Source organism: Oncorhynchus tshawytscha, linkage group LG11 (assembly GCF_018296145.1).
Source record: "Oncorhynchus tshawytscha isolate Ot180627B linkage group LG11, Otsh_v2.0, whole genome shotgun sequence".
NCBI classification, from domain to species: Eukaryota; Metazoa; Chordata; class Actinopteri; order Salmoniformes; family Salmonidae; genus Oncorhynchus; species Oncorhynchus tshawytscha.
In genome coordinates, this window is record NC_056439.1 from 33521806 (window position 1) to 33549494 (window position 27689).

A 27689-nucleotide genomic window follows, 5' to 3' on the forward strand; every position below is an offset into this window, starting at 1 on the left:
CAAAATGAAAACCGTCAAGTAATTATGAAAGCAGGCAGAGTGGTAGGCATAGATATAAAACAGTAGTGTATTGGTGGTTGGCTATGCCAACATTCTAGAGGGATTCAGTGACACCTAGTGGAACTTATCGCACAGCTACTGTCAGTTCCATAGCAACAAAGACAAATTAGAACCCATTGAATTAGAAAACTCACCCAACATAACTAATAGAGAATATGTCTTTATTATAACATTCATTATGACAGCAATACTGAGAGAGGACATCTTGAGAGAAATACTGGTACGATGGCACCACAATATATCATGCGCTTAGGGTATTTACATGGTATGTCATTGGTGAAACATCTAATATTATGTTAATTGCTACTATGGACAACCCTGAGCTGATGAAATATACATGAGAAAACTGTGGTTGAATGTATTCTTTCGATAAAATGTCTTACACATACATAAAAACTATTATTTGTCTATATCTACCTGTATAAAAAAATGGAACAGCTTATCTTTTTCTAGAGTTTGTAGTGTTTTAACAATAAATATGGACAGTAACATTGAAATCACGTGGATTTACATGTTGTATACAATATGCATTCTTGTTATTACCTAAGGCAGGACAATAACTACACAGTCCACCTGAATGAACTTCTCCAGTTTCCTGGCCTTTCTGCCATACTGTGTGGTTTTCTGATTGTCAGAGTCCCAAAGCCGATGGCACACTGATTGGATATGTTTTGGCTATGTTCCATGATGGCTGGTACTGTAATTTGATTGTCTGTCCTATTCAGGACGGTACTTTCATTGGTTTTGCCTCATAACCCCGTTTTGGCTGTGATTGGCTGCAACTGGTGTTAAGACTGGCTGTATATACCTTACTGTGAGCAACGGCGTCTCCTCACAGGGAGTTTTTGGTCCCTCTGTGTATCTTCTCGACTGTGTGGCACTAGGGTCCTCCAAGACATACAGTACTGTCAGTGGCTCTGGAGACAGATGGTTGAGCATCACCTGTGATGTCATAGAGTGGGTGTGTCTGACCGGCTGAGGGGCGTTCCTGGCTAGGAGGAGGAGGAGGAGTCCTCCACCACGGAGTGAAGGGCGTGCCTCTTTAGGAGTGTCTGCAGGATCTCTACCTCGCGCTGCGTCTCCCTCAGCTTCTTACGCAGCGTCTCGTTGTTCTTCTGAAGCTTCTGGTTCTCCTGAGAACAACATCATTCACTATCATTGTTTATTTGTTTGAATTGTCAACCTTATGTTCAAAACTCTAGAAATGAGAATGTAGTACATTCAATGTACACAATTGAACACGTATCAGTAACCCAGTGGTGTCTGAATCTCACCGTTTCTAGAGTATCATAGGTGGGTTTGTTGTCTTCGTCCGGCTCCTTGGGCTGTAGCACTGTAGAGACTCTGTTCTCCCACTTGGCGTAGGCCCGTCGTTTGCGTTGGGGCACCGGGCTGGGGCATGGGGTGAGGGAGGGGGGTACGGGGGCCAAGAGAGAGGAAGGTACAGGGGCCAGGAGAGAGGACTGTACTGGCTGCAGCCGACTAGGCTCTGGAGGGGGGGCAGGGGCGTGGGGTCCCTCTGTCTGGGTGCTGCGGTGGACCCCCACAGGAATGGCCAGCTCAGGGGGGAGCCTCAGATGGGAGGGGGCTGGTGAGTCAAGGCTCCAGTCCCTACATTCCTCTGAGGGGTACGGGAAAGGCCCCTCTTCTGAGCCTAACACAAACAACATCATGAAGATAGTCAGTCAAATCTGATCTGTTCAACCCATTTCAATCAGTTTTTGGGTTTTGAAGTGAATGTGTTTGCATACAGTCTGCATCCCATAAGGTTAAGAAAAAGTCAACTGAGTGATTGTCTGACCACAGAATGTTATTTTTAGTAGTTCCTGAAAGCAAATCCAGTGTTACGGTAAGTGAGGCAGGTCCTTGACTTTAGCGAGCAGTATGACAGTTTGAATCCACCTACACAGGGAAACTACCCAGGATGCTGTGCTACTTTTTCATAAAGTAGCTTAAACCTGCACTATCATCTGCAAAAACAAACTGTATCTTTCAAGTAATGATTTGGCATTTTAAAGTTCCTGTGTATTTGCACTCTATATGACCAGTGTCAACAATGGTTGCAACATTGAATGGTACAGTTTAGGCCTATCTGAAACAAAATAGGTTTTAGTTTATATAACTGTAGTAAGCACAATGAGGATGCTATATTACTTATAGGCCAACAGATGGCGACCTTCTGTGGCCTTAGATTTCTAACACAAAGCTGCTCTGGCTGGTTACTACTACACTACATGTGGTTACCACTATTTTAGATAAAGAACCTATTTAGTATGCGTGTACAGTGCAGTCATAAAGTATTCAGACCCCTTCACTTTTCCACATTTTGTTACGTTACAGCCTTATTCTAAAACTGAATAAATAAATAAAAATCCTAATCAATCTACACACAATGACCTATAACGACAAAGAGAAAACAGGTTTTTAGAACTTTTTGTAAATGTATTTAAAAAAAAGAAGATATATATCACATTTACATAAATATTCAGACCGTTTACTATGAGACTCAAAATTGAGCTCAGGTGCATCCTGTTTCCATTGATCGACCTTGAGATGTTTCAACAACTTGACTGGAGTCCACTTGTGGTAAATTTGGAAAGGCACACACTTGGCTATATAAGGTCTCACAGTTGACAGCAAATGTCAGAGCAAAAATCAAACCATGAGGTTGAAGGAATTGTCCATAGAGCATTGAGACAGGAGTGTGTCGAGGCACTGATCAGGGGAAGGGTACCAAAAAATGTCTGCAGCATTTTTAAATTTACCTTTATTTGACTAGGCAAGTCAGTTAAGAACAAATTCTTATTTTCAATGACGGCCTAGGAAGAGTGGGTTAACTGCCTTGTTCAGGGGCAGAACGACAGATTTTTACCTTGTCAGCTCGGGGATTCAATCTTGCAACCTTTCGGTTACTAGTCCAACATTGAAGGTCCCTAACAACACAGCGGCCTCTATCATTCTAAAATGGAAGAAGTTTGGAACCACCAAGACTCTTCAAGATTCTCTGGTTTGATGAAACCAAGATTGAACTCTTTGGTCTGAATAGCAAGCATCATGTCTGGAAGAAACCTGGCACCATCCCTACGGTGAAGGTTGGTGGTGGCGGCATCATGCTGTAGGGATGTTTTTCAGCGGCAGGGACTGAGAGACTAGTCAGGATCGAGGGAAAGATGAACGGAGCAAGGTACAGAGAGATCCTTTATGAAAACCTGCTCCAGAGCAGTCAGGACCTCAGACTGGGGCGAAGGTTCACCTTCCAACAGGACAATTGCACACAACCAAGACAATGCAGGAGCGGCTTTGGGAAGGCTCGGAATGTCCTTGAGTGGCCCAGCCAGAGCCCGGACTTGAATCCGATCTAACATCTCTAGAGAGACCTGAAAATAGCTGTGCAGCGACGCTCCCCATCCAACCTGACAGAGCTTGAGAGGATCTGCAGAGAAGAATGGGAGAAACTCCCCAAATACAGGTGTGCCAAGCTTGTAGCATCATACCCAAGAAGACTCGAGGCTGTAATCGCTGCTAAAAGTGCTTCAACAAAGTACAGAGTAAACGGTCTGAATACTTATGTAAATATGATATTTCTGTATTAAAAAAACAAAAAAACATTCGCTACATTTCTAAAAAACTGTTTTTGCTTTGTCATTATGGGGTGTTGTGCGTAGATTGATGAGGGAAAAAAATGATTTAATCAATTTTAGAATAAGGCTGTAACGTAAAAAATGTGGAAAAAGTCAACTGGTCTGAATACTTTCCGAATAAACTGTATGTGTGTTTGTGTGTTTGTGTGTGTGTCCCTCCTCACCTTCCGGGCCACATGTGGTGCCGGGTGTGGAGTCTGGCGTTAGTGGACCTTCAGAGGTGCTACTGCCTTTGGCATTCTTCTTACACTCAAACGCCACCTGATCCTTACACAGCCTATGGCAGTTCATACCACAGTCTGTGACCAGGCCAAGAGAATACAGACAATGTGTTAGAGCAAGCAGAGGTGGAAAGGAGGTAGTTAAACATGTATTCTTGTATGGTCTTGCTGGGTTGCACAGAGAATGCATGTTTATGTTTTGTTGTGATTTACTAACGGAACACTTCAGCACCCGACGAGCTAATGTAGCATCCATTCCCCCTCAGTAGCCTAATGCTGCTGCTCAGCCTGTGGAACAGAACAGTTCTCAGACCTTTACGTGCATGTTGCCATGAAAACAGTGTGTTTCTGACTGTTTCAAGGGGAAGAGGGTAAAAAGCAATGCTGTGGTTGTGACTGCAGACTCAAGTCTTTTATCTGTTGCAAGGTTCAGCAAGCAGTCTGCATGACAGAAACCACACAACGCAGCTTCTTCTTAAGATAGCTACACTTCACTTGCTCCTCACAGCCTCCCCAACATCGGCCTCCCCATTATCAACAACATCCGCTAACATTGTATTCTATCAACAGTACAAAGTACTGAGTACAACGTACTGAACTCTAAGCTACATACAGTATGACATGTATAGAAACACTATGGAATATTCCAGTCTAAACTCAGTGACAGTAAAAAAAAAAAAGAATCACCTCTGCATCTGTAGCCTTGTTTTATGACGCCCCACAACTGTAACGGAGAAGAGGAAGTTGCTAAGATTATTAATAGATAATACAGCTGATGCATATTTAAAAATGAGCATGTTTAAATATTGTCATTTATAGTCGTAACTGCATTGCTATTGTTGATGAGTAGTCTATAACTAAGGCCCAACGTTTTTCCTGTTCCAGTTACATGGTCTGGAAAACCTCCTGGCCCTATTAATGAGAACTACAGTCTAGCTGAAGACAGGCCAATATAGAGTAGTGAATTACAAATCCGGAGCAGTTGTCACAGAATGTGGGCTTCATGTAGGTGGTCTCCTGAAAGTTGTGGACAAAGCCAAGACCCAGTTTGGAACAGATGACACTAGCACGCATGAAATAGGCGGTGATCTCCTCTCTGCTGATGAGGCCTTCCCTGGAGCAGGACAACAGAAAGCAAATCTCATGTAAACAAACTGTCTGATAAGAAATGTTTGCAATGTGCTGTGTAGGCATTGGGAACCATTTCATAGGTCTTCATTGAAATAGGAGCAACCAAAACTAGCAGTTTTTTTCACTTCAACAGTTAAAAAGTTTGTGGTTTCACCTGTCAGTTGACCACAGTGAGAATGGCTAGCTCATAGTTCTGATGCTATTTCTGTTTCCTGTTGCTACAGACCCTGCTAACAGATTCCACTTTAGTTTCCTTTCTCTGCAGTCACAAATGTACCCATGCAGTTACAATGAACTGTCAAATGTGCCAAAGGAGAGCCCATTCACCCACAAAGAAACCATACACTCCACTTACTTCTCTTTGTCCATGACACAGAAGGAGAATGGAAAGCTAGCAGCAATTTTCTCAAAGTCCCCTTGAGAGATGAAGCCATTCTCATCATGGTCATAGTTTTTAAACACGGACTGTTGAGGGCGAGAGACAAGAAATTGTAGTGGGATACATGAAGCACAATAGATCAACTAGGAGAGGTGGCGTAAAACCACAACTTCTAGAGAAATAATGTATATAGTAAACAATAATAGTCATTACATAACAGTCATGACATAACAATAATCATAACACAATTACTTTTTTCATGAAACAGAATACAATGTGTGTGAGAATACAGTGTGATAGGTCATGGATAACTCACATCCACCATTCTTTGCACATGTTTGCTGATGGTTTTTGGGTCAGGTTTTGGGGGCACTCCTGAAGCCCAGTTCACAACCACTGGAGGTCTAGAGGGGGTGGCGGGCTGATGTAAAACAAAACAGATGATCAGAACGCTGTCAGAAGATGTACCATACCATAAGACCATGCTGATGTTAAATGGGCCGATAAAAAATAAGTTTCAGTGCTTATTCTCTTTCAATAGGTTTGTTCATGAGATGTACAACATCCAATTTCCAGACATTCAGAAATGATTCAGTAAAGCTAACTGGGTCTTAATGAGTATTATTATATGTTTTAAATTGAAAATACCCGTAGCCATAACGCAGTGAACGTGATATGGCTCGGGGTATTTTCAGTTTTTCATGTCCCCTCTTTACTCACGGGTGCTTTGCTGTTCTTGGGCTCCCTGGTGTAAGACAGCTCATAAATCTCATCCTCTGTGTAGTAGAGGTCCAGGGACAGCTGAGCAGTAGAGGACACCGGGGTCAAACAGCTGATATATTCCAACGAACACAGTAGTGTGTACTAGCCTATGAATTTGATATTTTGCACTGATATTACGATTACATGTTTGTGTCATTTTTCTATTGCAGGTATAAACGTGTCAGTGGCATTTTAAGTGTGTACTAACCGTGAGAAGGTGGACCAGGTCTTTATTGGCATCGAGCTGTGGGGTGATCTGCTGTAGCTGGATCAGCTCGTTGATGTGGTTGTACAGAGCCTGGAGCTTCTGAACATTCACCTTGTTGTCCTCTACATAGTCTGACATGGCCTCGTTGACTGAGATCAGGTCCTTGAGGTGGACCCCCAGGATGGGGATCTTAAAGCCTGCACACCTGCTGTACGCCTGACGGTAGTTGTCATAGTTCCTACAGGAGGACAGGAGGTCTGTCATCTCATTCAGCACCTGCGGAGAGAAGAGACAGCAGAGAAGATATTGTAGATGATCACCTTGTACAGTATGCATATATTGGAGATATTTGTCAACATACTGATCAATAGATCAAGTTCTGATAATGTTATAGAGAATTTACCTTGGTGACCTCGTGGGATACATGTGAACTGGTCTCTTTAAGTCTGGAGATGGAGCTGTGGCACAGGCCCCCCACCACAGCCATTAGTGTGTTGAAGTTGTGCATAAGATGAAGGCTCTGGTTAACACATACACAAACAATTAAATGAACCCCGGAGTTAACCAATAGTACACCCCACAAGTAGCACTCCAATATTGATTGCATAATGCACTCATAATACTGCCACACTTTTCTCAGTTCCTAATTGATGCTATATCCCTGCTGTGGGACACTGGAACCCATTGATGTGGAATACATTAAGAGAAGGTAGAGGAGCAGCATCTGACTAGTGCATTAAAGGGATACTTCAGGATTTTGGCAATGAGGACCTCTATCTACTTCCCCAGAGTCAGATTAACTTGTGGATACGCGTGCAGTTTGAAGGAAGTTGCTAAATGCTACCTTGCGTTAGCACAATGACTGGAAGTCTATGGTATCTTCTAGCATACTAGCAGATACCATAGACTTCATGTCATTGCGCTAACGCTATGTAGCATTGGCTTACGAAACTACCTGTAACTTCTTTCATACTGGACACAGAAATCTAAAACTGATATCCACGAGTTCATCTGACTCTCATTGCCAAAATCCTGAAGTATCCCTTTAAAGTAACCCAGAGAGATTCTCCATGCAACTTGGTCTCTCCATCCAACTCTCTCAGCTCGTCATCACTTTTCAGGACACAGCTTTGCATGTGAATAAAGTGGTAAGAGCCATAATAAATCTCAGGGAGAAATCTCAGAGACCAATTGGTAAACTCTGATTTACCACCCCAAGATATTCCTGAACAACGTCTATTTGCACCCCTACTGGATGGAAATTACAAATGTAATGGCTGTGCTCAATGCAATGGCACTTATAAATGTAGATCCATCAAACACCCACAAACAGGGAAAGAGATAACTTGTCCTTGTGGTAAAAATTATGTAGGTAAAACAAAGCGCAAATTAAAGTAGGTATCTCAGAGCATCGTAGCACCATTAGGTGTAAAAACTTTACTTATCCAGTTGCAGCCCACTTCTTGGAGGCAGGCCACTCGATTTCGTCTCTTCGTTATATTGGCATCGAACATGTCACCCTCCCTAGGAGAGGGGGTGACCTTGATCATTTATTGTTAAAAGAGAGAGGCTGCCTGGATCTTTAATTTAAAGACCCTTGCGCCCTTTGGTCTCAACGTAGACTTTGATCTGAAGCCATTCTTGTGATTATTGTGACTTTGCCATTGTAATTGTTTGTAAGCTTGTGTAGTCAAATTAGTCTATGATCGTATGCTTTCCATTTGTTGTTTGTATGCTGTTCTTTGTATGACATTTTATATTTGATTATTAACCAATGATATTAGGCCACTCTTGGCCATGATTACAGACACCTGTGTCTTTTGACACTATATAAACGAGTCATCCCGCAGTGTTTGTGATTATACCCTGATGAAGACAGCTTGGCTGTCGAAACGTTGGTAATTCAATTTTTGCATCTGAGCTCCTAGAGTGTGCGGCTCTCTTTTATTTTCAAGTTTTCTACTCCGCTAGCCAGTACCTCATCTTAATAGGTGTGCGTTTCTTTTTCTTCTAGAAGAGCCATAATAAATCAGATTTCATCAACTAGAGCCACTAGTTATGTTTTCCATGGTACACTTGCTAGCACTTGAGTGTCAGTGTTTCACCTGATAAATCTATTAGTGCGGATGGCCTGTACTTTGTTAATATTCAGAGCACACATTCTCTGTTAGCCAGCATCTTTGAGGCACTAAAAGCCCATCATGGAACTCTTGAGAGTCATTAGCAGCCCTCTTTTAATATGCATTATGTAACTACAAATGATGGTGCTTCTGCAGCTCAGCAGTAGGTAGGTCTCACTGTGCTGTATGAGATGGTAGACATGTATTCGCTTAAGCCGAGGAAAAGGCACTGGATATACACTATGAACAAACACTCTTTGAGAGGGTACAAAACATGGAACCTAAATACCTTGTATGTGGACATTTTGTTATTTTTTACACATAAACTGTAGAGAGATTGTTAGTCTATGATAGATCTGGAGGAGCAGGAATAGTTAGGGCCATACCTGAGCCACATGGATGAACTTGGTGAAAACCTCTGCTCTCAGCTGAGCTGTAGGCCGACTCAGAACCATGAGCTGCACCCACTGTGAGATACCATTACACAATGTAATGGAACGTTCCATCATGGGGTTGTCCTTCATGCAGCAACTGCGGATGTAGTTCTGGTAGTCTGCAAACTGTCAGAAATAATAAAGCATATGCTGACGCATTTTGCTAAAAGAACAGAGGTTGGGGAACACATTTGGAATGCATTGCGATACCTAAAGTAGAGCGCATGTGCTATGAGATTCTTCCCAATGTCATAGTGTTAATTGCGATCACATTCAGGCGAATTGGGACTCTACTCACTGATATTCTACAGAAGGACTTGAACTCCAGGTAGGTGAGGTGCTCAGCCAGCTCGATGGGCTCCAGGTGATCAAACAGCAGAGACACTTTCCTCTTCTTACTGCTGTTAGCCTTGATTTTCTGACTGGGCTTCTGAGACCAGTGCCTGTCATTTCTGTGACACAACATGGTGAACAACATAGACAGCAAATTTACAACTACACTACATTACCAAAAGTATGTGGACACCTGCTCGTCAAGCATCTCATTCCAAAATCATTGGCATTAATATGTAGTTGGTCCCACCTTTGCTGCTATAACAGCCTCCACTCTTCTGGGAAGGCTTTCCACTAGGTGTTGGAACATTGCTGCGGGGACTTGCTTACATTCAGCCACAAAAGCATTAGTGACGTCGGGCACTGATGTTGGCCGATTAGGCTTGACTCGCAATCGGCGTTCCAATTCACCCAAATGGTGTTTGATCGGGTTAAGGTAAGGGCTCTGTGCAGGCCTGTCAAGATCTTCCACACCAATCTCGACAAACCATTTTTGTATCAACCACGCTTTGTGCACAGGGACATTGTCATGCTGAAACAGGAAAGGGCCTTCCCCAAACTGTTGCCACAAAGTTGGAAGCACAGAATCGTCTAGAATGTCATTGTATGATGTAGCCTTAAGATTTCCCTTCACTGGATATAAGGGGCCTAGCCCGTATCATGAAAAACAGCCCCAGACCATTATTCTTCCTCCACCAAACTTTACAGTTGGCACTATGCATTTGGGCAGGTAGCGTTCTCCTAGCATCCGCCAAACCGAGATTAGTCAGTCAGACTGACAGATGGGGAAGCGTGATTCATCAGTCCAAAGAATGCATTTCCACTGCTCCAGAACCCAATGGTGGCGAGCTTTACACCACTCCAGCCGATGCTTGGCATTGCACATGGTGAATGCTGTTCATCGACTACAGCTCGGCATTCAACACCATAGTACCCTCCAAGCTCGTCATCAAGCTCGAGACCCTGGGTCTCGACCCCGCCCTGTGCAACTGGGTACTGGACTTCCTGACGGGCCGCCCCCAGGTGGTGAGGGTAGGCAACAACATCTCCTCCCCGCTGATCCTCAACACTGGGGCCCCACAAGGGTGCGTTCTGAGCCCTCTCCTGTACTCCCTGTTCACCCACGACTGCGTGGCCATGCACGCCTCCAACTCAATCATCAAGTTTGCGGACGACACAACAGTGGTAGGCTTGATTACCAACAACGACGAGACGGCCTACAGGGAGGAGGTGAGGGCCCTCCAGGAAAATAACCTCACACTCAACGTCAACAAAACTAAGGAGATGATTGTGGACTTCAGGAAACAGCAGAGGGAACACCCCCATCCACATTGATGGAACAGTAGTGGAGAGGGTAGCAAGTTTTAAGTTCCTCGGCATACACATCACAGACAAACTGAATTGGTCCACTCACACAGACAGCATCGTGAGGAAGGCGCAGCAGCGCCTCTTCAACCTCAGGAGGCTGAAGAAATTCGGCTTGTCACCAAAAGCACTCACAAACTTCTACAGATGCACAATCGAGAGCATCCTGGCGGGCTGTATCACCGCCTGGTATGGCAACTGCACCGCCCTCAACCGTAAGGCTCTCCAGAGGGTAGTGAGGTCTGCACAACGCATCACCGGGGGCAAACTACCTGCCCTCCAGGACACCTACACCACCCGATGCTACAGGAAGGCCATAAAGATCATCAAGTACATCAACCACCCGAGCCACTGCCTGTTCACCCCGCTGTCATCCAGAAGGCGAGGTCAGTACAGGTGCATCAAAGCTGGGACCGAGAGACTGAAAAACAGCTTCTATCTCAAGGCCATCAGACTGTTAAACAGCCACCACTAACATTGAGTGGCTACTGCCAACACACTGTCAATGACACTGACTCTACTCCAGCCACTTTAATCATGGGAATTGATGGGAAATGATGTAAATATATCACTAGCCACTTTAAACAATGCTACCTTATATAATGTTACTTACCCTACATTGTTCATCTCATATGCATACGTTGATACTGTACTCTATATCATCGACTGCATCCTTATGTAATACATGTATCACTAGCCACTTTAACTATGCCACTTGGTTTACATACTTATCTCATATGTATATACTGTACTGATATCATCTACTGTATCTTGCCATGCTGCTCTGTAATCACTCATTCATATATCCTTATGTACATATTCTTTATCCCCTTACACTGTGTATGACAGTAGTTTTTTTTGGAATTGTTAGTTAGATTACTTGCTCGTTATTACTGCATTGTCGGAACTAGGCATTTCGCTACACTCCATTTACATCTGCTAACCATGTGTATGTGACAAATAAAATTTGATTTGATTTGATTTGATTTGATGAACTAACTTGTCGGAAAGGTGGCATCCTATGACAATGCCATGTTGAAAGTCATTGAGCTCTTCAATAAGGCCGTTCTACTGCCAATGTTTGTCTATGGAGAATGCATGGCTGTGTGCTTGATTTTATACCCCTGGCAGCAAAGGGTTTGGCTGAAATAGCCAAACCCACCAACTTGAATCCTTATACTTTTGTATATATAGTATAAAACACAGGCATGAAACCATTACATCAGCATGAATGTTAAGCCAGAGAGATATTAATTCTGTTCAGTAAAATACTGGGGATACTTACATCCATTGAGTCTGCAACAGAGGGCACAGCCTCTCCTGGCCCTGATCTCTGATCAGATCCTGGAACTGTTCCATGGAGTCAGACAGGCTGCTGTGCAACCGGAACATTGTCCAGAACTCCTGGATCCAATACCTGAAATAGATAGAAAATAGATTGTTCACTGCAATTAAATACTATACTTCTAACTCTAAACCTCAGTTGTTTAGTTAAGAAATCAACACTGTAGTTTAATGCAAATGTAATAATAGCATGACCTAAACCAGTGTTGCCCAACCCTGGTCCTCGAGTAACTCTAACAGAACACATTTTCATTGTAGCCCTGGACAAACACACCTCATTCAGCTCTTTGAGGCTTAATAATTAGATTACAAGTTGAATAAGGTGTACTTGTCTAGGGTTACAATAAAAATGTGTACTGTTGGGATACTCGAGGACCAGGTTTGGGAAACACCCACCTAAACCATTAACCTAACTTCAGAATATTGTATAATTAGGTGACAAGTGGATTTCATAAGCTCTTTCATAAGAATGATTGGACAGTGAGGTATTGTGTGAAAGCTTTAGTGGACCCCAGCAGGCCCTGTGGTAGTGACAGGATCAGGACACCTGCACGGGGAACACACAGTTACCTGATGAAGTAGCAGATCCTCTCACATTCTGTGGACTGCTCATTCTCCACGGCGCTTTTAAATGTAACAACTCCAGTTAAGGATACATTATGATTCACTGGTATAGTAAAATGTGTGCACATTGTTTAGAGTCAGGGAAGAGACCAGGAACTGTATGTGGGATTTATTAGTGAATAAACGACCTGGATCACTATGCAGGACAAAGTGTCTATTCATTTCTGTTCATCTAAGTCACGTGTCAAACTCATTCCACGGAGGGCCGAGTGTCCACCTTTGTACTTGATCGATGAATTAAGGTCACTGATTAGTAAGGAACTCACCTCACCTGGTTGTCTAGGCCTTAATTGAAAGGATAAACCAAAAACCAGCAGACACTAGGCCCTCCATGGAATGAGTCTGACACCCCTGATCTAAGTAAACAATTCCAAATAGGTGTTTATTATATTTAGTGCAGGAAACAGATGTGATTATTTGGTGGTTTGGGAGGAGGCGATCACAAATGGTTAAAACTGGTTAGGAGCATCAGCAAATGAATCATTCTGGTGGTGTGTGGTTCCGATAGCTCATTTGGTTGAAACAGGGTTTTTATAGTGCTATGGGTTGGATTGCTTGGTTGCTTTGGATAAAAGTGTCTTAAACGTGCCCAACACACATTCACTATTCCTTCCAAAACAGACTGTGTATTACATTTGCTGGCAGAGGACCCTTTTAGTTAGTAAAAACATGTTCTCTCAACCAGCTAAAAACACAGCTTACATAATGTTACTTTTACCCCTCAATGGCTTTGAGTGTGAGAACAGTTTATTACCTAAGCTGCTGTGCCATATGCTCGGTAGGTACAGAGTGACCAGAATCCCTGGGGGATTGTATTAATCAAAATAAAAAAACATTTCCATTCTTCTTATAAAACAGGGCTAAAAATAGCCAGCACTGTAAGCCTCGCCACAGCACTCTATTGGCAGAAATCAGCTTGAAGTGATGCACATAAAAAGGCTAATTTCATCATGGGAGCTCGAGAGCCGCCTACACCATCCCAAAGCCAGATTGTGTTTACAATAAATGGCATTAATGGCTACAGGGCTTTCCCTTGTTCCTAACCTGCTCTTAACAATATTTGATGCATGCTTCGGAGACCTTGGCTCAGAACGAGCCCAGGGGTTCAAAATAGAGGGCAGGACACATTGTGCATCTTGAGGTGTGACGTAGGCTTTGGTGAGCAAGCCTCCTTGGTCAGTTGAGAGGCAGTGCTTATATCTGAAGAGGACTTCAGTCTGGGAAGATGTCATTAATACCTGAAGCCCCTATTATTGCCCTCCTCACTGGGCCAGGACTGCTGCTCCTCTAGACTTTGTGATGTCAGAGCTCTTTGTTGAATGGAGGCTTAGATTACAATCTGCTCATTTGGTCATTTTGTAAATCTATATTATGTTCTGGAACCATTACATGCACCCATCTCATTAGTATTTAATTATTAGAGATATACAAATGTTTTTGCACCCACCATGAGTCATGTGAGGTGAAATGTGTATGTTTTGTGTGTGACCTGATGAAGATCCGTTTCGGATCGAAACGTTGTCAATAAATCGGTGAATTGGGAGCTTTAACAGTGTGCGGGCCTTCTTGTTGTATACAGCTCATTTTAAATAGAAAAAAGGCTTCTAGAGTGACCTTTAGAATCATGCTTTTGGAATGGTCCTGTGTAGCTAAGATGGTCATAGAAAAAAAGTGTAAGGTACCCGGAAGACACTGAATTTGAAACAGAACATGGTGATGTGTACTGGAGTTAACAAAGACATCTAAATAATCTACAGTAATAGGAAATTGGGGTGCACATATATTGGCACTGATAGTCACATTGATTGGAGGAGTGAGGCGTCGATGACATGGCACCTTGTCAGCCAAGTTGGATCTTAATTGGCCGTTGCTACTGACAACCAAATCACAAAGCAGTGCTGCACAGCCGGTAAAGATCCGGTGTTATGTTTGGCACAACAGATTGGTCAGGTCCTTGTGCCAACTCAATAATAGTTCTGGCTGTAGTGGAGCAGCCGCAGAGCATTGGATCTGCTTGGTAAAGGATATAGGGAGGTTAGTTTCTCCAGGAGGTCACTGGAGGACATGAGGAGTCGGTGCATGGTCAGGGTGATGTTCATCAGGTGGCTGCTCCCACATACAGAGCCCTCCACGTCTGAAAGAGAGCACACAACACATGGAGCACGTCAGCAGACATTCTGTTGCACATCACAATGCCAATACTGTACTGCAGATGGTTGAGAGTTCATATGGACAAGAAAATGATTTCTGAATATCAATGTCCAATACTAACGTAGCTCTTGGGTAACAAAATCTAGCAGTCATGTCATGCAAAGAATCAATGTCAACAAAACAAGGGGATGTAGCTATTAAAACTACCTAGATTCTTTCAGCCACAAGTCTGCAAAGGCAAGCAATGACAGAAAAAGAATGATAGTAATCAACCATAAACACAATAATGTGTGTCAAATACAAATCTCGAAGTGTATCTAGTCACTAGGTAACGGACATGTATAAAAATAAATGGCATGTATGATAGCATTGTCATCTAAGTACAACTACCATTACCAATTCCCCTACTATCTGAGGTCATGCTTGATATGCTGGTATACACCATACCTGGTCGTCTCTGCCTTTCCTGTGGTTTACTTTTCTCTGTCGTGTCTCACTTCCTGTCTTTGTGACCACCTCCCCTACCTCTGCTAACGCTACAGACATCACAGAGAACTGCAGCCACTAACACTGTCATCTACTCTAACAGCTTTGTCCCCAGAGGCACTGGAGATAAAAATTTAAAAAAGGATATGACAATGTGGAAACCCACTGGGCAAAAACTGATTGAATCAATGTTGTTTCCACGTCATCAAAATCTATTTGATGACGTTAAATGAGCGTATAAAACTGATTGGATTTGGAATAAAATCATCAACGTAATGGAATTTTGTCTTTTTTTCCCATCCGACGTTTAACCTAAATCAAATGACATGATGACATTTTTTATTTTATTTCATGTTGAATTCTAGTTCGTTAGACAACTCAACCAAAACCAGATGACGTTGAAATGACGTCTGTGCCCAGTGGGAAAGATCTCAAGGAATACTTTGTTACCTGTATCCACAAAGTAGCAATGGTGGAAAAAGTACACAATTGTCATACTTGAGTAAAAGCAAAGATACCTTAATAGAAAATGAGTCAAGTAAAAGTGAAAGCCACCCAGTAAAATACTACTTGGGCATCAAAAGTGAATGTAATTGTTCAAATATACTTAAGTATCAAATTCTTTATATTAAGCAAACCAGACAGCACAACTTTCTTGTTTTTACTTATTTACGGATAGCCAGGGGCACACTCCAACACGAGACATAATTTACAAACAAATCATGTGTGTTTAGTGAGTTTGACGGATCATAGGCAGTAGGGATGACCAGGGATGTTCTCTTGATAAGTGCGTGAATTGGACAATTTTTGGTCCTGCTAAGCATTAAAATGTAATGAGTACTTTTGGTAGTCAGGGAAAATGTATTGAGTCAAAAGTACATTATTTTCTTTAGGAATGTAGTGAATTAAAAGTATAAGTAAAAAATCTAAATAGTAAAGTAAAGAACAGATACCCAAAAACGACTTAAGTAGTACTTTAAAGTATTTATAATTAAGTACTTTACACCACTGCAAAGTAAAAATTGCAGACTCCATTCCTAACGACATTAGCCTTTCTTTTACAAAAGATCTGACCTGAGAAAAGCTTTTGTTGGTCCGCTGTAACACGTTGTGCATCAAACTTGAGACCGAGAGACTGAAAAACAGCTTCTATCTCAAGGCCATCAGACTGTTAAACAGCCGTCACTAACACAGAGAGGCTGCTGCCGACATACAGACTTGAAATCATTGGCCACTTTAATAAATGGAAAACTAGTCACTTTCATAATGTTTACATATCTTGCATTACTCATCTCATATGTATATACTGTATTTTATATTACCTGTTGCATCTTGCCTATGCCGCTCTGTCATTGCTCATCCATATATTTACATGTACAGTTGAAGTCGGAAGTTTACATACACTTTGTCAAAGCTCGTTTTCAAACACTCCACACATTTCGTGTTAACAAGCTATAGTTTTGGCAAGTTGGTTAGGACATCTACTTTGTGCATGACAGAAGTAATTTTTCCAACAATTGTTTACAGACAGATTATTTCACTTATAATTCACTGTATCACAATTCCAGTGGGTCAGAGGTTTGCATATACTGTACTAAGTTGGCTGTGCCTTCAAACAGCTTGGAAAATTTCCCAAAATGATGTCATGGCTTTAGAAGCTTCTGATAGGCTAATTGACATCATTTGAGTCAATTGGAGGTGTACCTGTGGATGTATTTCAAGGCCTACCGTCAAACTGAGTGCCTCAATGCTTGACATCATGGGAAAATCAAAAGAAATCAGCCAAGACCTCAGAAAAAAAATTGTAGACCTCCACAAGTCTGGTTCATCCTTGGGAGCAGTTTCCAAACGCCTGAATGTACCACGTTCATCTGTACAAACAATGGTATGCAAGTATAAACACCATGGGACCACGCAGCCGTTATATCACTCAGGAAAGAGACGTGTTCGGTTTCCTAGAGAAGAATGTACTTTGGTGCGAAAAGTGCAAATCAATCCCAGAACAACAGCAAAGGACCTTGTGAAGATGCTGGAGGAAACAGGTACAAAAGTATCTATATCCACAGTAAAATGAGTCCTATATCGACATAACCTGAAAGGCAGCTCAGCAAGGAAGAAGCCACCGCTCCAAAACCGCCATAAACCTTTATTTAACCAGGTAGGCAAGTTGAGAACAAGATCTCATTTACAGTTGCGACCTGGCCAAGATAAAGTAAAGCAGTTTGACACATACAACAACACAGAGTTACACAATGACCATAATGACCATCGTTATGTTTGGAGGAAAAAGGGGGAGGCTTGCAAGCTGAAGAACACCATCCCAACCGTGAAGCACGGGGGTGGCAACATAATGTTGTGGGGGTGCTTTGCTGCAGGAGGGACTGGTGCACTTCACAAAATAGATGGCATCATGACGGAGCAAAATTATGTGGATATATTGAAGCAACATCTCAAGACATCAGTCAGGAAGTTAAAGTGTGGTTGCAAATGGGTCTTCCAAATGGACAATGACCCCAAGCATACTTACAAAGTTGTGGCAAAATGGCTTAAGGACAACAAAGTCAAGGTATTGGAGTGGCCATTAGAAAGCCCTGACCTCAGTCCTATAGAAAATTTGTGGGCAGAACTGAAAGAACGTGTGCGAGCAAGGAGGCCTACATACCTGACTCAGTTACACCAGCTCTGTCAGGAGGAATGGGCCAAAATTCACCCAACTTATTGTTGGAAGCTTGTGGAAGGCTACCCGAAACGTTTGACCCAAGTTAAACAATTTAAAGGCAATACTACCAAGTACTAATTGAGTGAATGTAAACTTCTGACCCACTGGGAATGTGATGAAATAAATAAAAGCTGAAATAAATAATTATCTCTACTATTGTTCTGACATTTCACATTTTTAAAATAAAGTAGTGATCCTAACTGACCTAAGACAGGGACATTTTCACTTGGATTAAATGTCAGGAATTGTGAAAAACTGAGTTTAAATGTATTAGGCTAAGATGTATGTAAACTTCCGACTTCAACTGTATATATCCTTATTCCATTCCTTTACTTAGATTTGTGTGTATTAGGTATTTGTTGTGCAATTGTTAGATTACATGTTAGATATTGCTGCACTGTCAGAACTAGAAGCACAAGCATTTCGCTACACTCCCAATAACATCTGCTAACCACGTGTATATAACCAATAACATTTGATTTGATTATAAGTAGGTGGTTCACTATCATGGTTGTCTATTGGATAGAAATAGGAAACATCTTTGCTTCACTCTTGGGAAAAAAAAGTGCTATCTAGAACCTAAAAGTGTTCTTCGGCTGCCCCCATAGGAGAACCCTTTGAAGAACCCTTTCCACAGAGGGTTCTACCTGGAACCAAAAAGGGTTATCCTATGTGGTCAGCCAAAGAATCTCGTTTGAACCCTTTTTCTAAGAGTGTAGACTTCCGATCTTTTCCATTCCAGGTACTATTAAACAATTTGCCAGTAACTTTCTGGAAATCGAATCGTGGCTAAGAGAGAACCTTGACGAAACCATTAAAATGGTGTTTAACTTTGAACCTAAACAGCTGGCATTGTCTTGATGCCACACAAGGACTCCACTTTCCATGGGTCCCCACTTATCCCATATCTCCTTGAAATACCACAGACACCATGGCAACATGTTCATTTCTAATCTTTGTTATCTATCTCACTGGGCCACTTCAGCAGGCAGCTAATCCTGTCCTCATATATCCTGCACCGCTGGTACGGGAGTGTTCTGTTTACTCGTTCAAACAATGGCTACAACACCCCAATGGTCAATGAAAAGTTACCTTCCCAGCTACAATATGACACACAGACAATGTTACTGGATAAAAAACTGGCAAGAGTAAAAAAGAAACATCTAGAAGATCAATAGGTTTGAAGCGTTATACTGTCACTGTACAGTATGTAAAAGGACTGTGATGCAAAACAAGCAAACTATCCTTCCTCTACTATAATAAACTGAACAGTGCTGTTTTTATGGTTATAACAATTGCAAGCAAATCATGCTCTAAAACAGGTGTGTCGAACTCATTCCAAGGAGGGCAGAGTGTCTTTTATTTTCTCCCTTTCAATTAAGACCTAGACAACCAGGTGAGGGGAGTTAATTCATTAGTGACCTTAATTCATCAATCAAGTACAAGGGTGGAGTTTGACACGTGCTCTAAAATGACCTAAAATAACAAGGAAGCGGTTTTGATTCACTACCAGGTAAACAATTGCTTCATCATTTTACAACACCTCCCTGCCAACCCAGACTTGGCTAATTGCTAAGGAAATCCCCTCCGTCTTACTCACTGTGGAAAGTTAGGAAAGCAGCAGCAGGCGGCACTGGGATAGGAGGAGGGATATGATGACAAACACAGCAAAGAACTGGGAGTGTTGCCCTACTTTGAGTGGTTTTATTATCATAGGCATCATCAGCAAAGCCCCGGTGCAAGGAGTCTTTCCTTGTTTTGACAGAAAGGTACAGAAACTGGGCTGGATGATCCTTTTGTTTTGCCTCCGTCAGCCTTATGCTTATCTCTACTGTACACATGAAAGAACCGGTAAGGAACGGTCTAAGAGACCCCAGAGATTTCAATTTCATTATTAGTTGCACACTTTCAATAGTTCTCTTTCTACTGAATGTACCAGCAAGCTGTAGGTTTACATGTCGAACAATACATTCCTCAGTACAGGAACTTACTTCAATACCCCCAGACAGCCATGATGCTCCGTAAGTGTACATCCATTGATTGCAATAGGCACATAAAGGTTTTTCACATTAGTGTCTACAGTACATCCGAGTCTGCAGTGGATCCTCTGACTTGTGGTTTATCTCTTTGTGACATTCACAGGTTCTGTGCCTGCATCATACATGATTTACATGGAATATGCATTTCATTAAAAATGTCTTCTACGATTGAGGCATTCAAATATATACACTGCCTATTGCTGTCCATCAACATTATGATTGCGTAGAGACTTCGGGCAATGTGGGTGAGTGGAACTGTGGAGCGTGAACTTGAGGTTGAATGATGATGTCAAACATTATTGATCCACGCCCCTTGGTCCTCTGCATTTCAAAGAGTGGTCAGCATCTGAGGAGGGCCGTTTGGAAAGCTGACCTTTGGGCTAGCAGCCGCCAGCTAATCCTTCAAATAGCTTGTGCGTATGCTCTCACATTTGAAAAAGGTGCCTGAGCCACAGGACCTGGGGGGTCAGCCTCTGATGTGAGACAGCAGCTGCTGGGAAACGTTCAGCCCTCTTAAACCCCTCTGTACTAGGTTCCTCCATTCTGTCCCTTATAATAACCTGGATTTAAAAACCCTGCCTGTTTATTGCCAGACCAGATTCCGATGAGAGGATTTTAATTTCTTGCTCTCAATTGATTAACTTGGCTGATCTTTTTTTAAATCGGAATCCTAAATGAACAGCCAGCCATTATTCTGCTATTGTTCCCCCTGACAGATAGTGTAAATGTAAGTAGGGGATGTCACTTTCTGTATTCAGTCCATTGTACCACCTCATCACTCTCACGTCACTCCATTTGTGTCTCCAAGCAACGTTAATCTGAATGCTTGCCTCTTCATAGACATAATCACCATAACTTTGAGAGCACTCCAGACAACTTCGTAGAACACATGATTCTAATTTGACAGGGTTTTTGACAGCATTGATAGTGCAGCCAACAGGGATGTCCTTAGCCTTTTGGGGCCCCTAGGCGAGATTTTCATGTTAAGTTAATGTATTACTAATGTGATATGCCTAAATCAAATTCCACATCTACTGAATCAGTACTTCAGTTGTTGCATGATTGTGTTATCTCATATTCAGAGCAGGCATAGTTGGATACACATACAATTATACAGCCTTACAGCGATTGGTATAAAGGTTTGCACTATTGCCCGGGGCAAGTGACCTGAGCAGTCGCAAACGTTGAACCTGCTCTGAGTTTTTTTTAATGATAACCAAAATTGCAGTAGTCTGGTATTTCTGGTTCCTCCCATCTGTAGGTGAAATAGCTACTTTAAATGTTTGGGCAAGTGATCATAATCTTCGGGCAACCAAAAATATTCCTGATGTGCGAGTGCCTTTCAGACCTTAATGTCAATCCCTGATTTATCTCAAAAGCAAAGATTGACGACCATGTTGTTAGACAACAAATAGAGGCTAGTTCATTTAAGTCTTCAAATATGGTCTGTTTGTGTCAACCGAGCACTATATGCGAATTAGAGATACCTTGTAAATGGTGACAGTTTAACGGAGACAGGGTCTCTTAACATCAAACAGCTAAACGCAGAGAAAAACAGGCGCTTCCAGGAAACACTCACCGTACTGATTTAAAATAAATTGAGGTTCAGCGACATTTAAAAATGATCAAATGAAGCGGATGCTTTAACCGAACAAGCAGAACTAATGACAATGATCCTGACCTGCACAACCATTTTGTACAGCTCAACAAACTAAAACATTACACGTGTTTCTAATTTTACATGCAACAAAAAACAAAAACATATTTTATTGTGATTTAACAGATGCTTTGATCCAAAGTGACTTACAGTCATGCATACATCAATTTTATGTAACGTGGTCCCAGCAGAAATGCAATCCTAGTGCCGTGCTCTACCGACTGAGCCAGAAATCATTTTCAAATAACAGAGAGAAATATGCAGCACATTAGCTACCAATAGCATTGCTGGCAGAAACTCAAAAGCAACCCAGAGCACATAGACTCACCAAAGGACTGGATACAGGCCTGGATCACCTCCTCCCAGCTGGCCCCCTTTGTGAAGTGTCCTGGCAGTGACATTGTGACCTTGCCCTGGGTCATCTGGGCCTGGTTGGGCCTGTTGAACCGCTGAGGCCGGGCAGGCACCGGTGGACAGACCTTAGATCTGGAGCCACTACCCGGTCCCGGAGAGAGACGTCTGGAGGGGCAGTGGTGGAGAGAGGGAGTGAGATAAAGCACAGCTTTGTGTGTGTGTGTGTGTGTGTGTGTGTGTGTGTGTGTGTGTGTGTGTGTGTGTGTGTGTGTGTGTGTGTGCGTGCGTGCGTGTGTGTGTGTGTTTCTAGGGGACTTTCACAGCATGCAGTGAACATTAAAATATTGAAGTATACAAAACAATGAAGTCACACACTCAAATATAATGTAGGTTAAAGTGTACCAAAAATATTGCAACTAACACAACACTTGTCATGTTCATTACACAATAATAAACGTGTTTAATACCAGGTATCCTACAGTTACAGTAGCTGTGCTATTTTTTATTGTTCTCATTCAATTCCCTTTGGGGAAATCATTGATTACCGACTTCCATTATGGGAACCACTATATCAGTGTTTGTCCAACCCTGGTCCTCCAGTCCCCCAACCGTACACATTGTTGTTATAGCCCTGGACAAACACACCTCATTCAGCTTATTGAGGGCTTGATGATTAGTTGACAAGTTGAGTCAGGTGTGTTTGCCAGGGGGTTACACTAAAAATGTGTACTGTTGGGGGTACACGAGGACCAGGGTTGGGAACCTGCACTAGATGAACAGTTAGATGGCTGATAAACAGAGAGGATGCCATGCACTTGTTCTATACACTTTCCACACTATAGGCTACATTTGTAATTAAAAACACTCAACTATGAAATACAATTCGAAAAAGAGAACACATAGGCTAAAGGGAAGCTGTTTTGAGAGTGCACATTTTGTGCGCTCTGGCCGATGCTTTTATAAATCGCACTGAATTGTTGCACTCAAGTTATTTTACGACCAAGAACCACCAAACATTTCTGATTTAAATTAGGACTACATTGGAAAAGTGTACAAGATTCAAATATATATTCGGTGTCAATAAAGGTTTTATAACTGCGTATGTTGCAAATTGACAAAACCATATTCGCTGTATTTAAACTGTGCACGTAACGCATAAACCTATTTAGTTTATTTTACAAACACAGGAAGGAGTTCGTTATAAAATAAAAACTTACGAATGTTCTTTTTCCTTTCCATTCGAGCCCACATTTTCATTTTGTCCATTTTCTTTGGATTGGCAGCCCATAGCGAGATACTGGGCAACAAGTGGTTGAACGAGACTATCCATCTGTGTCCGTTTCGATGAGAGCAACATTGCATGCTTGGTTCAGTGTGCGGCCGTGCGCCGGCGGGGAGCTCACCATCGTCCTGACTTGTCAAAGAGAACAGCACAAATTATGCATCGTGCTGTGGCTGTGTGGGCGTTAACGCACTTGAACAAAAGTTATTTTGGTGATGCGCCCAATGTCACTGCTCAGTAATTTATGCATAGGGGCACATCCGAGCTCAAATGAGTAGAATGAGTAGGCCGTCTGACCTATTTCTTTATTAGTCTATTGCCATTGTATAGTGATTTGACATTAAAGCATGAGTCACGATTAAATTGCCATTTTTTGATATTACCAATTAACTATCAGAAAATGTGTTGTTTCATAGATTATTAGAACTACAAATGGATAGAGTTTTAAATCAATTTTATCACATTTAAGTGTGCAATAACTGCAATAACTGCAATAAATGGATTGCAGCAATAGGGTTGTGTCAGTCTGCTAATAAGAGTTGGCAGGTTAATTCACAGTTACAGGTTAATACTACGCTGTATGCCAATCAAACCATGACGAGTGTCTTCAGGTTCCCTGGAATTACACTGCCACCATGACCACAGCTCCATGTGTTGCTGTATTGCTGTGTCTGCAGAAAAGTAAAGGTGGGGCCTTCCTCTCCGTCAGAGCTCTCTACTATACAGTAGAATTTAGACCCCGATAAAGATGTTTCTGTGAGCCTGTTGAATTCCCGTAAGAGCTACACTATATACACAAAAGTCTGTGGACACACCTTCAAATTAGTGGATTCAACCGGTCAACTATAAGTGTTGTTATTGTGAAGTGGAAACATCTAGGAGCAACAACGGCTCAGCTGCGAAGTGGTAGGCCACACAAGCTCACAGAACAGGACCGCTGAGTGCTGAAGCGCGTAGTGCACAATTTTTTTTTTTTTGCAGCACTCACTACGGGGGCAATGGAAGCAATGTCAGCACAATAACTGTTCGTCGGGAGCATGTGAAATGGATTTCCATAGCCGAGCAGCCACACACAAGACTAAGATCGCAATGCGCAATGTCAAGGGTCGGCTGGTGTAGTGTAAATCTCGCCACCATTGGACTCTGGAGCAGTGGAAATGAGTTCTCTAGAGTGATGGATCACGCTTCACCATCTGGCAGTCCAATGGACAAATCTGGATTTGGTGAATGCCAGGAGAACACTACCTGCACAAATTCATAGTGCCAACTGTAAAGTTTGGTTGAGGAGGAATAATGGTCTGGGGGCGTTTTCATAGGTTGGGCTAGTCCCCTTAGTTCCAGTGAAGGGAAAATCTTAACGCTACAGCATACAATGACATTCTAGACGATTCTGTGCTTCCAACTTTGTGGCAACAATTTGGGGAAGGCCCTTTCCGGTTTCAGCATGACAATTTCCCCGTGCACAAAGCGAGGTACATACAGAAATTGTCAAAGATCGGTGTGGAAGAACTTGACTGGCCTACACAGAGCCATGACCTCAACTCCACCGAACACCTTTGAGATGAGTTGGAACTCCCACTGCGAGCCAGGCCTAATCGCCCAAAATCAGTGCCTGACATCACTAATGCTCGTGTGGCTGAATGTAAGCAAGTCCCTGCAGCAATGTTCCAACACCTAGTGGAAAGCCTTCCCAAAAGAGTGGAGGCTGTTATAGCACCAAAGGGTGGACCCACTTCATATTAATGCCCAAGATTTTGGAATGAGAAGTTCGACGAACAGTCCACATACTTTTGATCATGTAGTGTATGTTAGGACTAATCACACATGTCCAGACAGGGGGATAAGTAAACTGTTAATCAAAATATACATGTTGATATTAGTTGTCAGGGGTCTTTACTTCAACATTATTCTGTTTGTATTTCTAATACCTTTTAAGACTTTTTATGCTAGATGTTTTTCTAAGGCGTCTTTTCCATCTGTTTGACCAGAAATCAAAGCCTTTGCTTATTCTTTTTTTTAGGGTGGAAAATGGTAGAAACTTTACTTTACTGTACTGTGCTCTACTGTGCTGTCCAAACTTGTGAAACATGATTGGTCCAGATTTGGTCCGTTCCAGACTGGACTGGACGTTGAAATCAAGGCCAGGGCGGACTGACCAAATTTCAACTACTTTTCGACTTCCATGGATATCCGGTGTCGATCAGTGCTCAGTGGGTAAGGAGAGAGAGAGGGAGGGGTTGTCTAGACTGTTTTCACACTTGCTTTGACCACCAGAGGACAGTGACATGAAGTAAACAGGATCTTCATTTGAGCCAGTTTGCCACAGCAGTTAAATAATCTTGCAGCAACAGGAAATGTGAATTATTATGTGGATTATAATGAATGAAATACACAATATCTTCCTTTGCATAATTCCATTACTGATTTTAATTTACAGATTTGGTAAGATAATTTGAGTTTTAATCACTTCATATTTCATAAACCAATTAGTAAAATCAGTAAAAACACGATAACTAATTGGTAAGTCTACCTTTATTTGTTAATTTTGTGAACTGGTATTATCCTCCCACCTCATGAGGGAGAGAAATAAACACATTTTCGGTTTCAGTAATTGCTTTCAAAGACATTGGGAAGTAGCCTAAGTATTTGGATATATATACATATATATTTTTTAAACACAAGTAGTTTAATGTTGGAATGTTTTTGGAAATACACTTGGAAAGTATTGGCATGCACTGTATATGACAACACGCATTTGAACCCATGTCTGTTTGATATTTAAAATATTGTATTTGGAATATTTTTTAAACAGTAGGCTTTTTATAGGAAATGATTTGAAAATACTTTCAAATACTTACAACAGAAGTAGTTGATTCTGTACATATTATTTGAAAAAACGGAAATACACAGAATATATGTATTTAAATAACAAATAATAAAATACACATGTATTTGGACCCTGGTCTGCATCTAATATAGAACTAACTATGCATGTGTAATTTGTTATCCAATACTTTTTATTTGTATCTTCATGGAGACATTGGTTGAGTATGTTCTGCGGAAGCAGTCAAACATGACACAACCCGGTCCTCATGTTGACACAAGCACTAGTCATAGCATCGTGTGGTCATAGACTGTGATACAAAAACAAAAACGAAACTCCTGAAACTCAGAAACTCATGTTATCTGTGTGCAACTCCCCTGGCCTACTTCCATTACTCAGAGACTTCTTTCCCCCATCCACCCTTAACTGTGTGATATGGATTCTACCAGGCTGATATGGATGGAAATACTATACTCCCTTGTCTTTCTGCATTAGGCAAGATGGACTAAGGGTTGTTATCTAGTATAATTGCTAACACTGTAGGGCTTGCACTTCCTTGAAATCAGTTATTTTTTATGACTGAGAACATCATTCAACCATTTGCTCTCTGACGTTTGGCAATGGGTTAGATTCACTGTTTACTTTTCTCACAGGGCTACATTCCGTAATATAATAAAAGGCCCAAAATGTCTCAAATCTGCCGCCATGTGGTTGTAGTCAGCACACGTTAAAGTATTTACCAGAATCTTTGTCATACATTCTAAACACTACTGAGCATGTTCCATCTATAAAATAAATATTTGACATGTTAGCAGATAGCTCAAACCTAAAGGAACGTTCTCCACATTCTACAGATAATCAATATTCAAAAAACACATAAAACAGCCATACAAATGTGATACCTTCCTACCTTCTAAGTCAACTGTTCTATTTTATGAACTATCCAAACGTTAAAATCTTCACACAGACTGGTTAGGCTATGAAAGTGAATAACTTGCAGCTATAATAATTCCCTGTGCATTCTGTAACCCCACACCCCACAATGCCTTTGTGATGTTTGTAGTAGATTCGATTGGACTGTGGTTTAATGTGTGATATATTGTAAGGAAATATGTACTACTGTTTCAAGACAGTAACTTCCTGCTGTGGACAAGGCATTAGGAAACATAAAACCATTATAAAAATAACCCAAAGCAACTCTGTGCAAGCCACAATGGCCCAGTGCACTTTGTTTCAGCTGTCTACTTTATAAACTTCACAAAACCATTACTCAGAAAAAAAGCATTATATGACCCAACCATAATAGACTCATTCTATTTGGAAAAATTGGAAAGAGTATGGCACTCATTATATTATATTTTAAGGCTGCTTACCAGATAACTCTCCAGTTGAGGAACTTTCTGTCTGCCTGCAGCAATTTTGCATACAGTGCAATCTTTATTCTAAATGTACAGTCTTCTTTATGCGCACACCATGCAGTGACAATAAAGATTATTCTCAAATATCATGCAAGGTTATGATGATGACGTCTGCCCCCTCCAACCTCCCACGCTCC

The 27689-nt window shown here is 41.8% G+C and overlaps 1 protein-coding gene across 2 annotated transcripts; it reads right to left on the minus strand.

Annotated features, from left to right (window-relative positions):
• Positions 1–207: 207 nt before the first annotated feature.
• Positions 208–27600, minus strand: LOC112233152 (RAS guanyl-releasing protein 1-like). 2 transcript variants are annotated; one of them, XM_024400574.2, is made up of 18 exons: positions 27508–27594; positions 23246–23442; positions 22003–22193; positions 14651–14756; positions 12569–12631; positions 11940–12071; positions 9255–9408; positions 8909–9082; positions 6806–6922; positions 6403–6678; positions 6153–6233; positions 5749–5853; positions 5409–5518; positions 4892–5036; positions 4610–4646; positions 3866–4000; positions 1335–1714; positions 208–1193 (listed from the first exon to the last, which is right to left on the minus strand). In XM_024400574.2, the coding sequence occupies exons 2-18, from the start codon at positions 23383–23385 to the stop codon at positions 1053–1055; spliced, it is 2487 nt and encodes an 828-aa protein (XP_024256342.1). In that variant the 5' UTR covers positions 23386–23442; positions 27508–27594; the 3' UTR covers positions 208–1052. The 2 variants fall into 2 exon arrangements, with proteins under 2 accessions (XP_024256342.1, XP_024256343.1); XM_024400575.2 differs by lacking the exon at positions 23246–23442 and having other exon boundaries at positions 27508–27600.
• Positions 27601–27689: the final 89 nt, after the last annotated feature.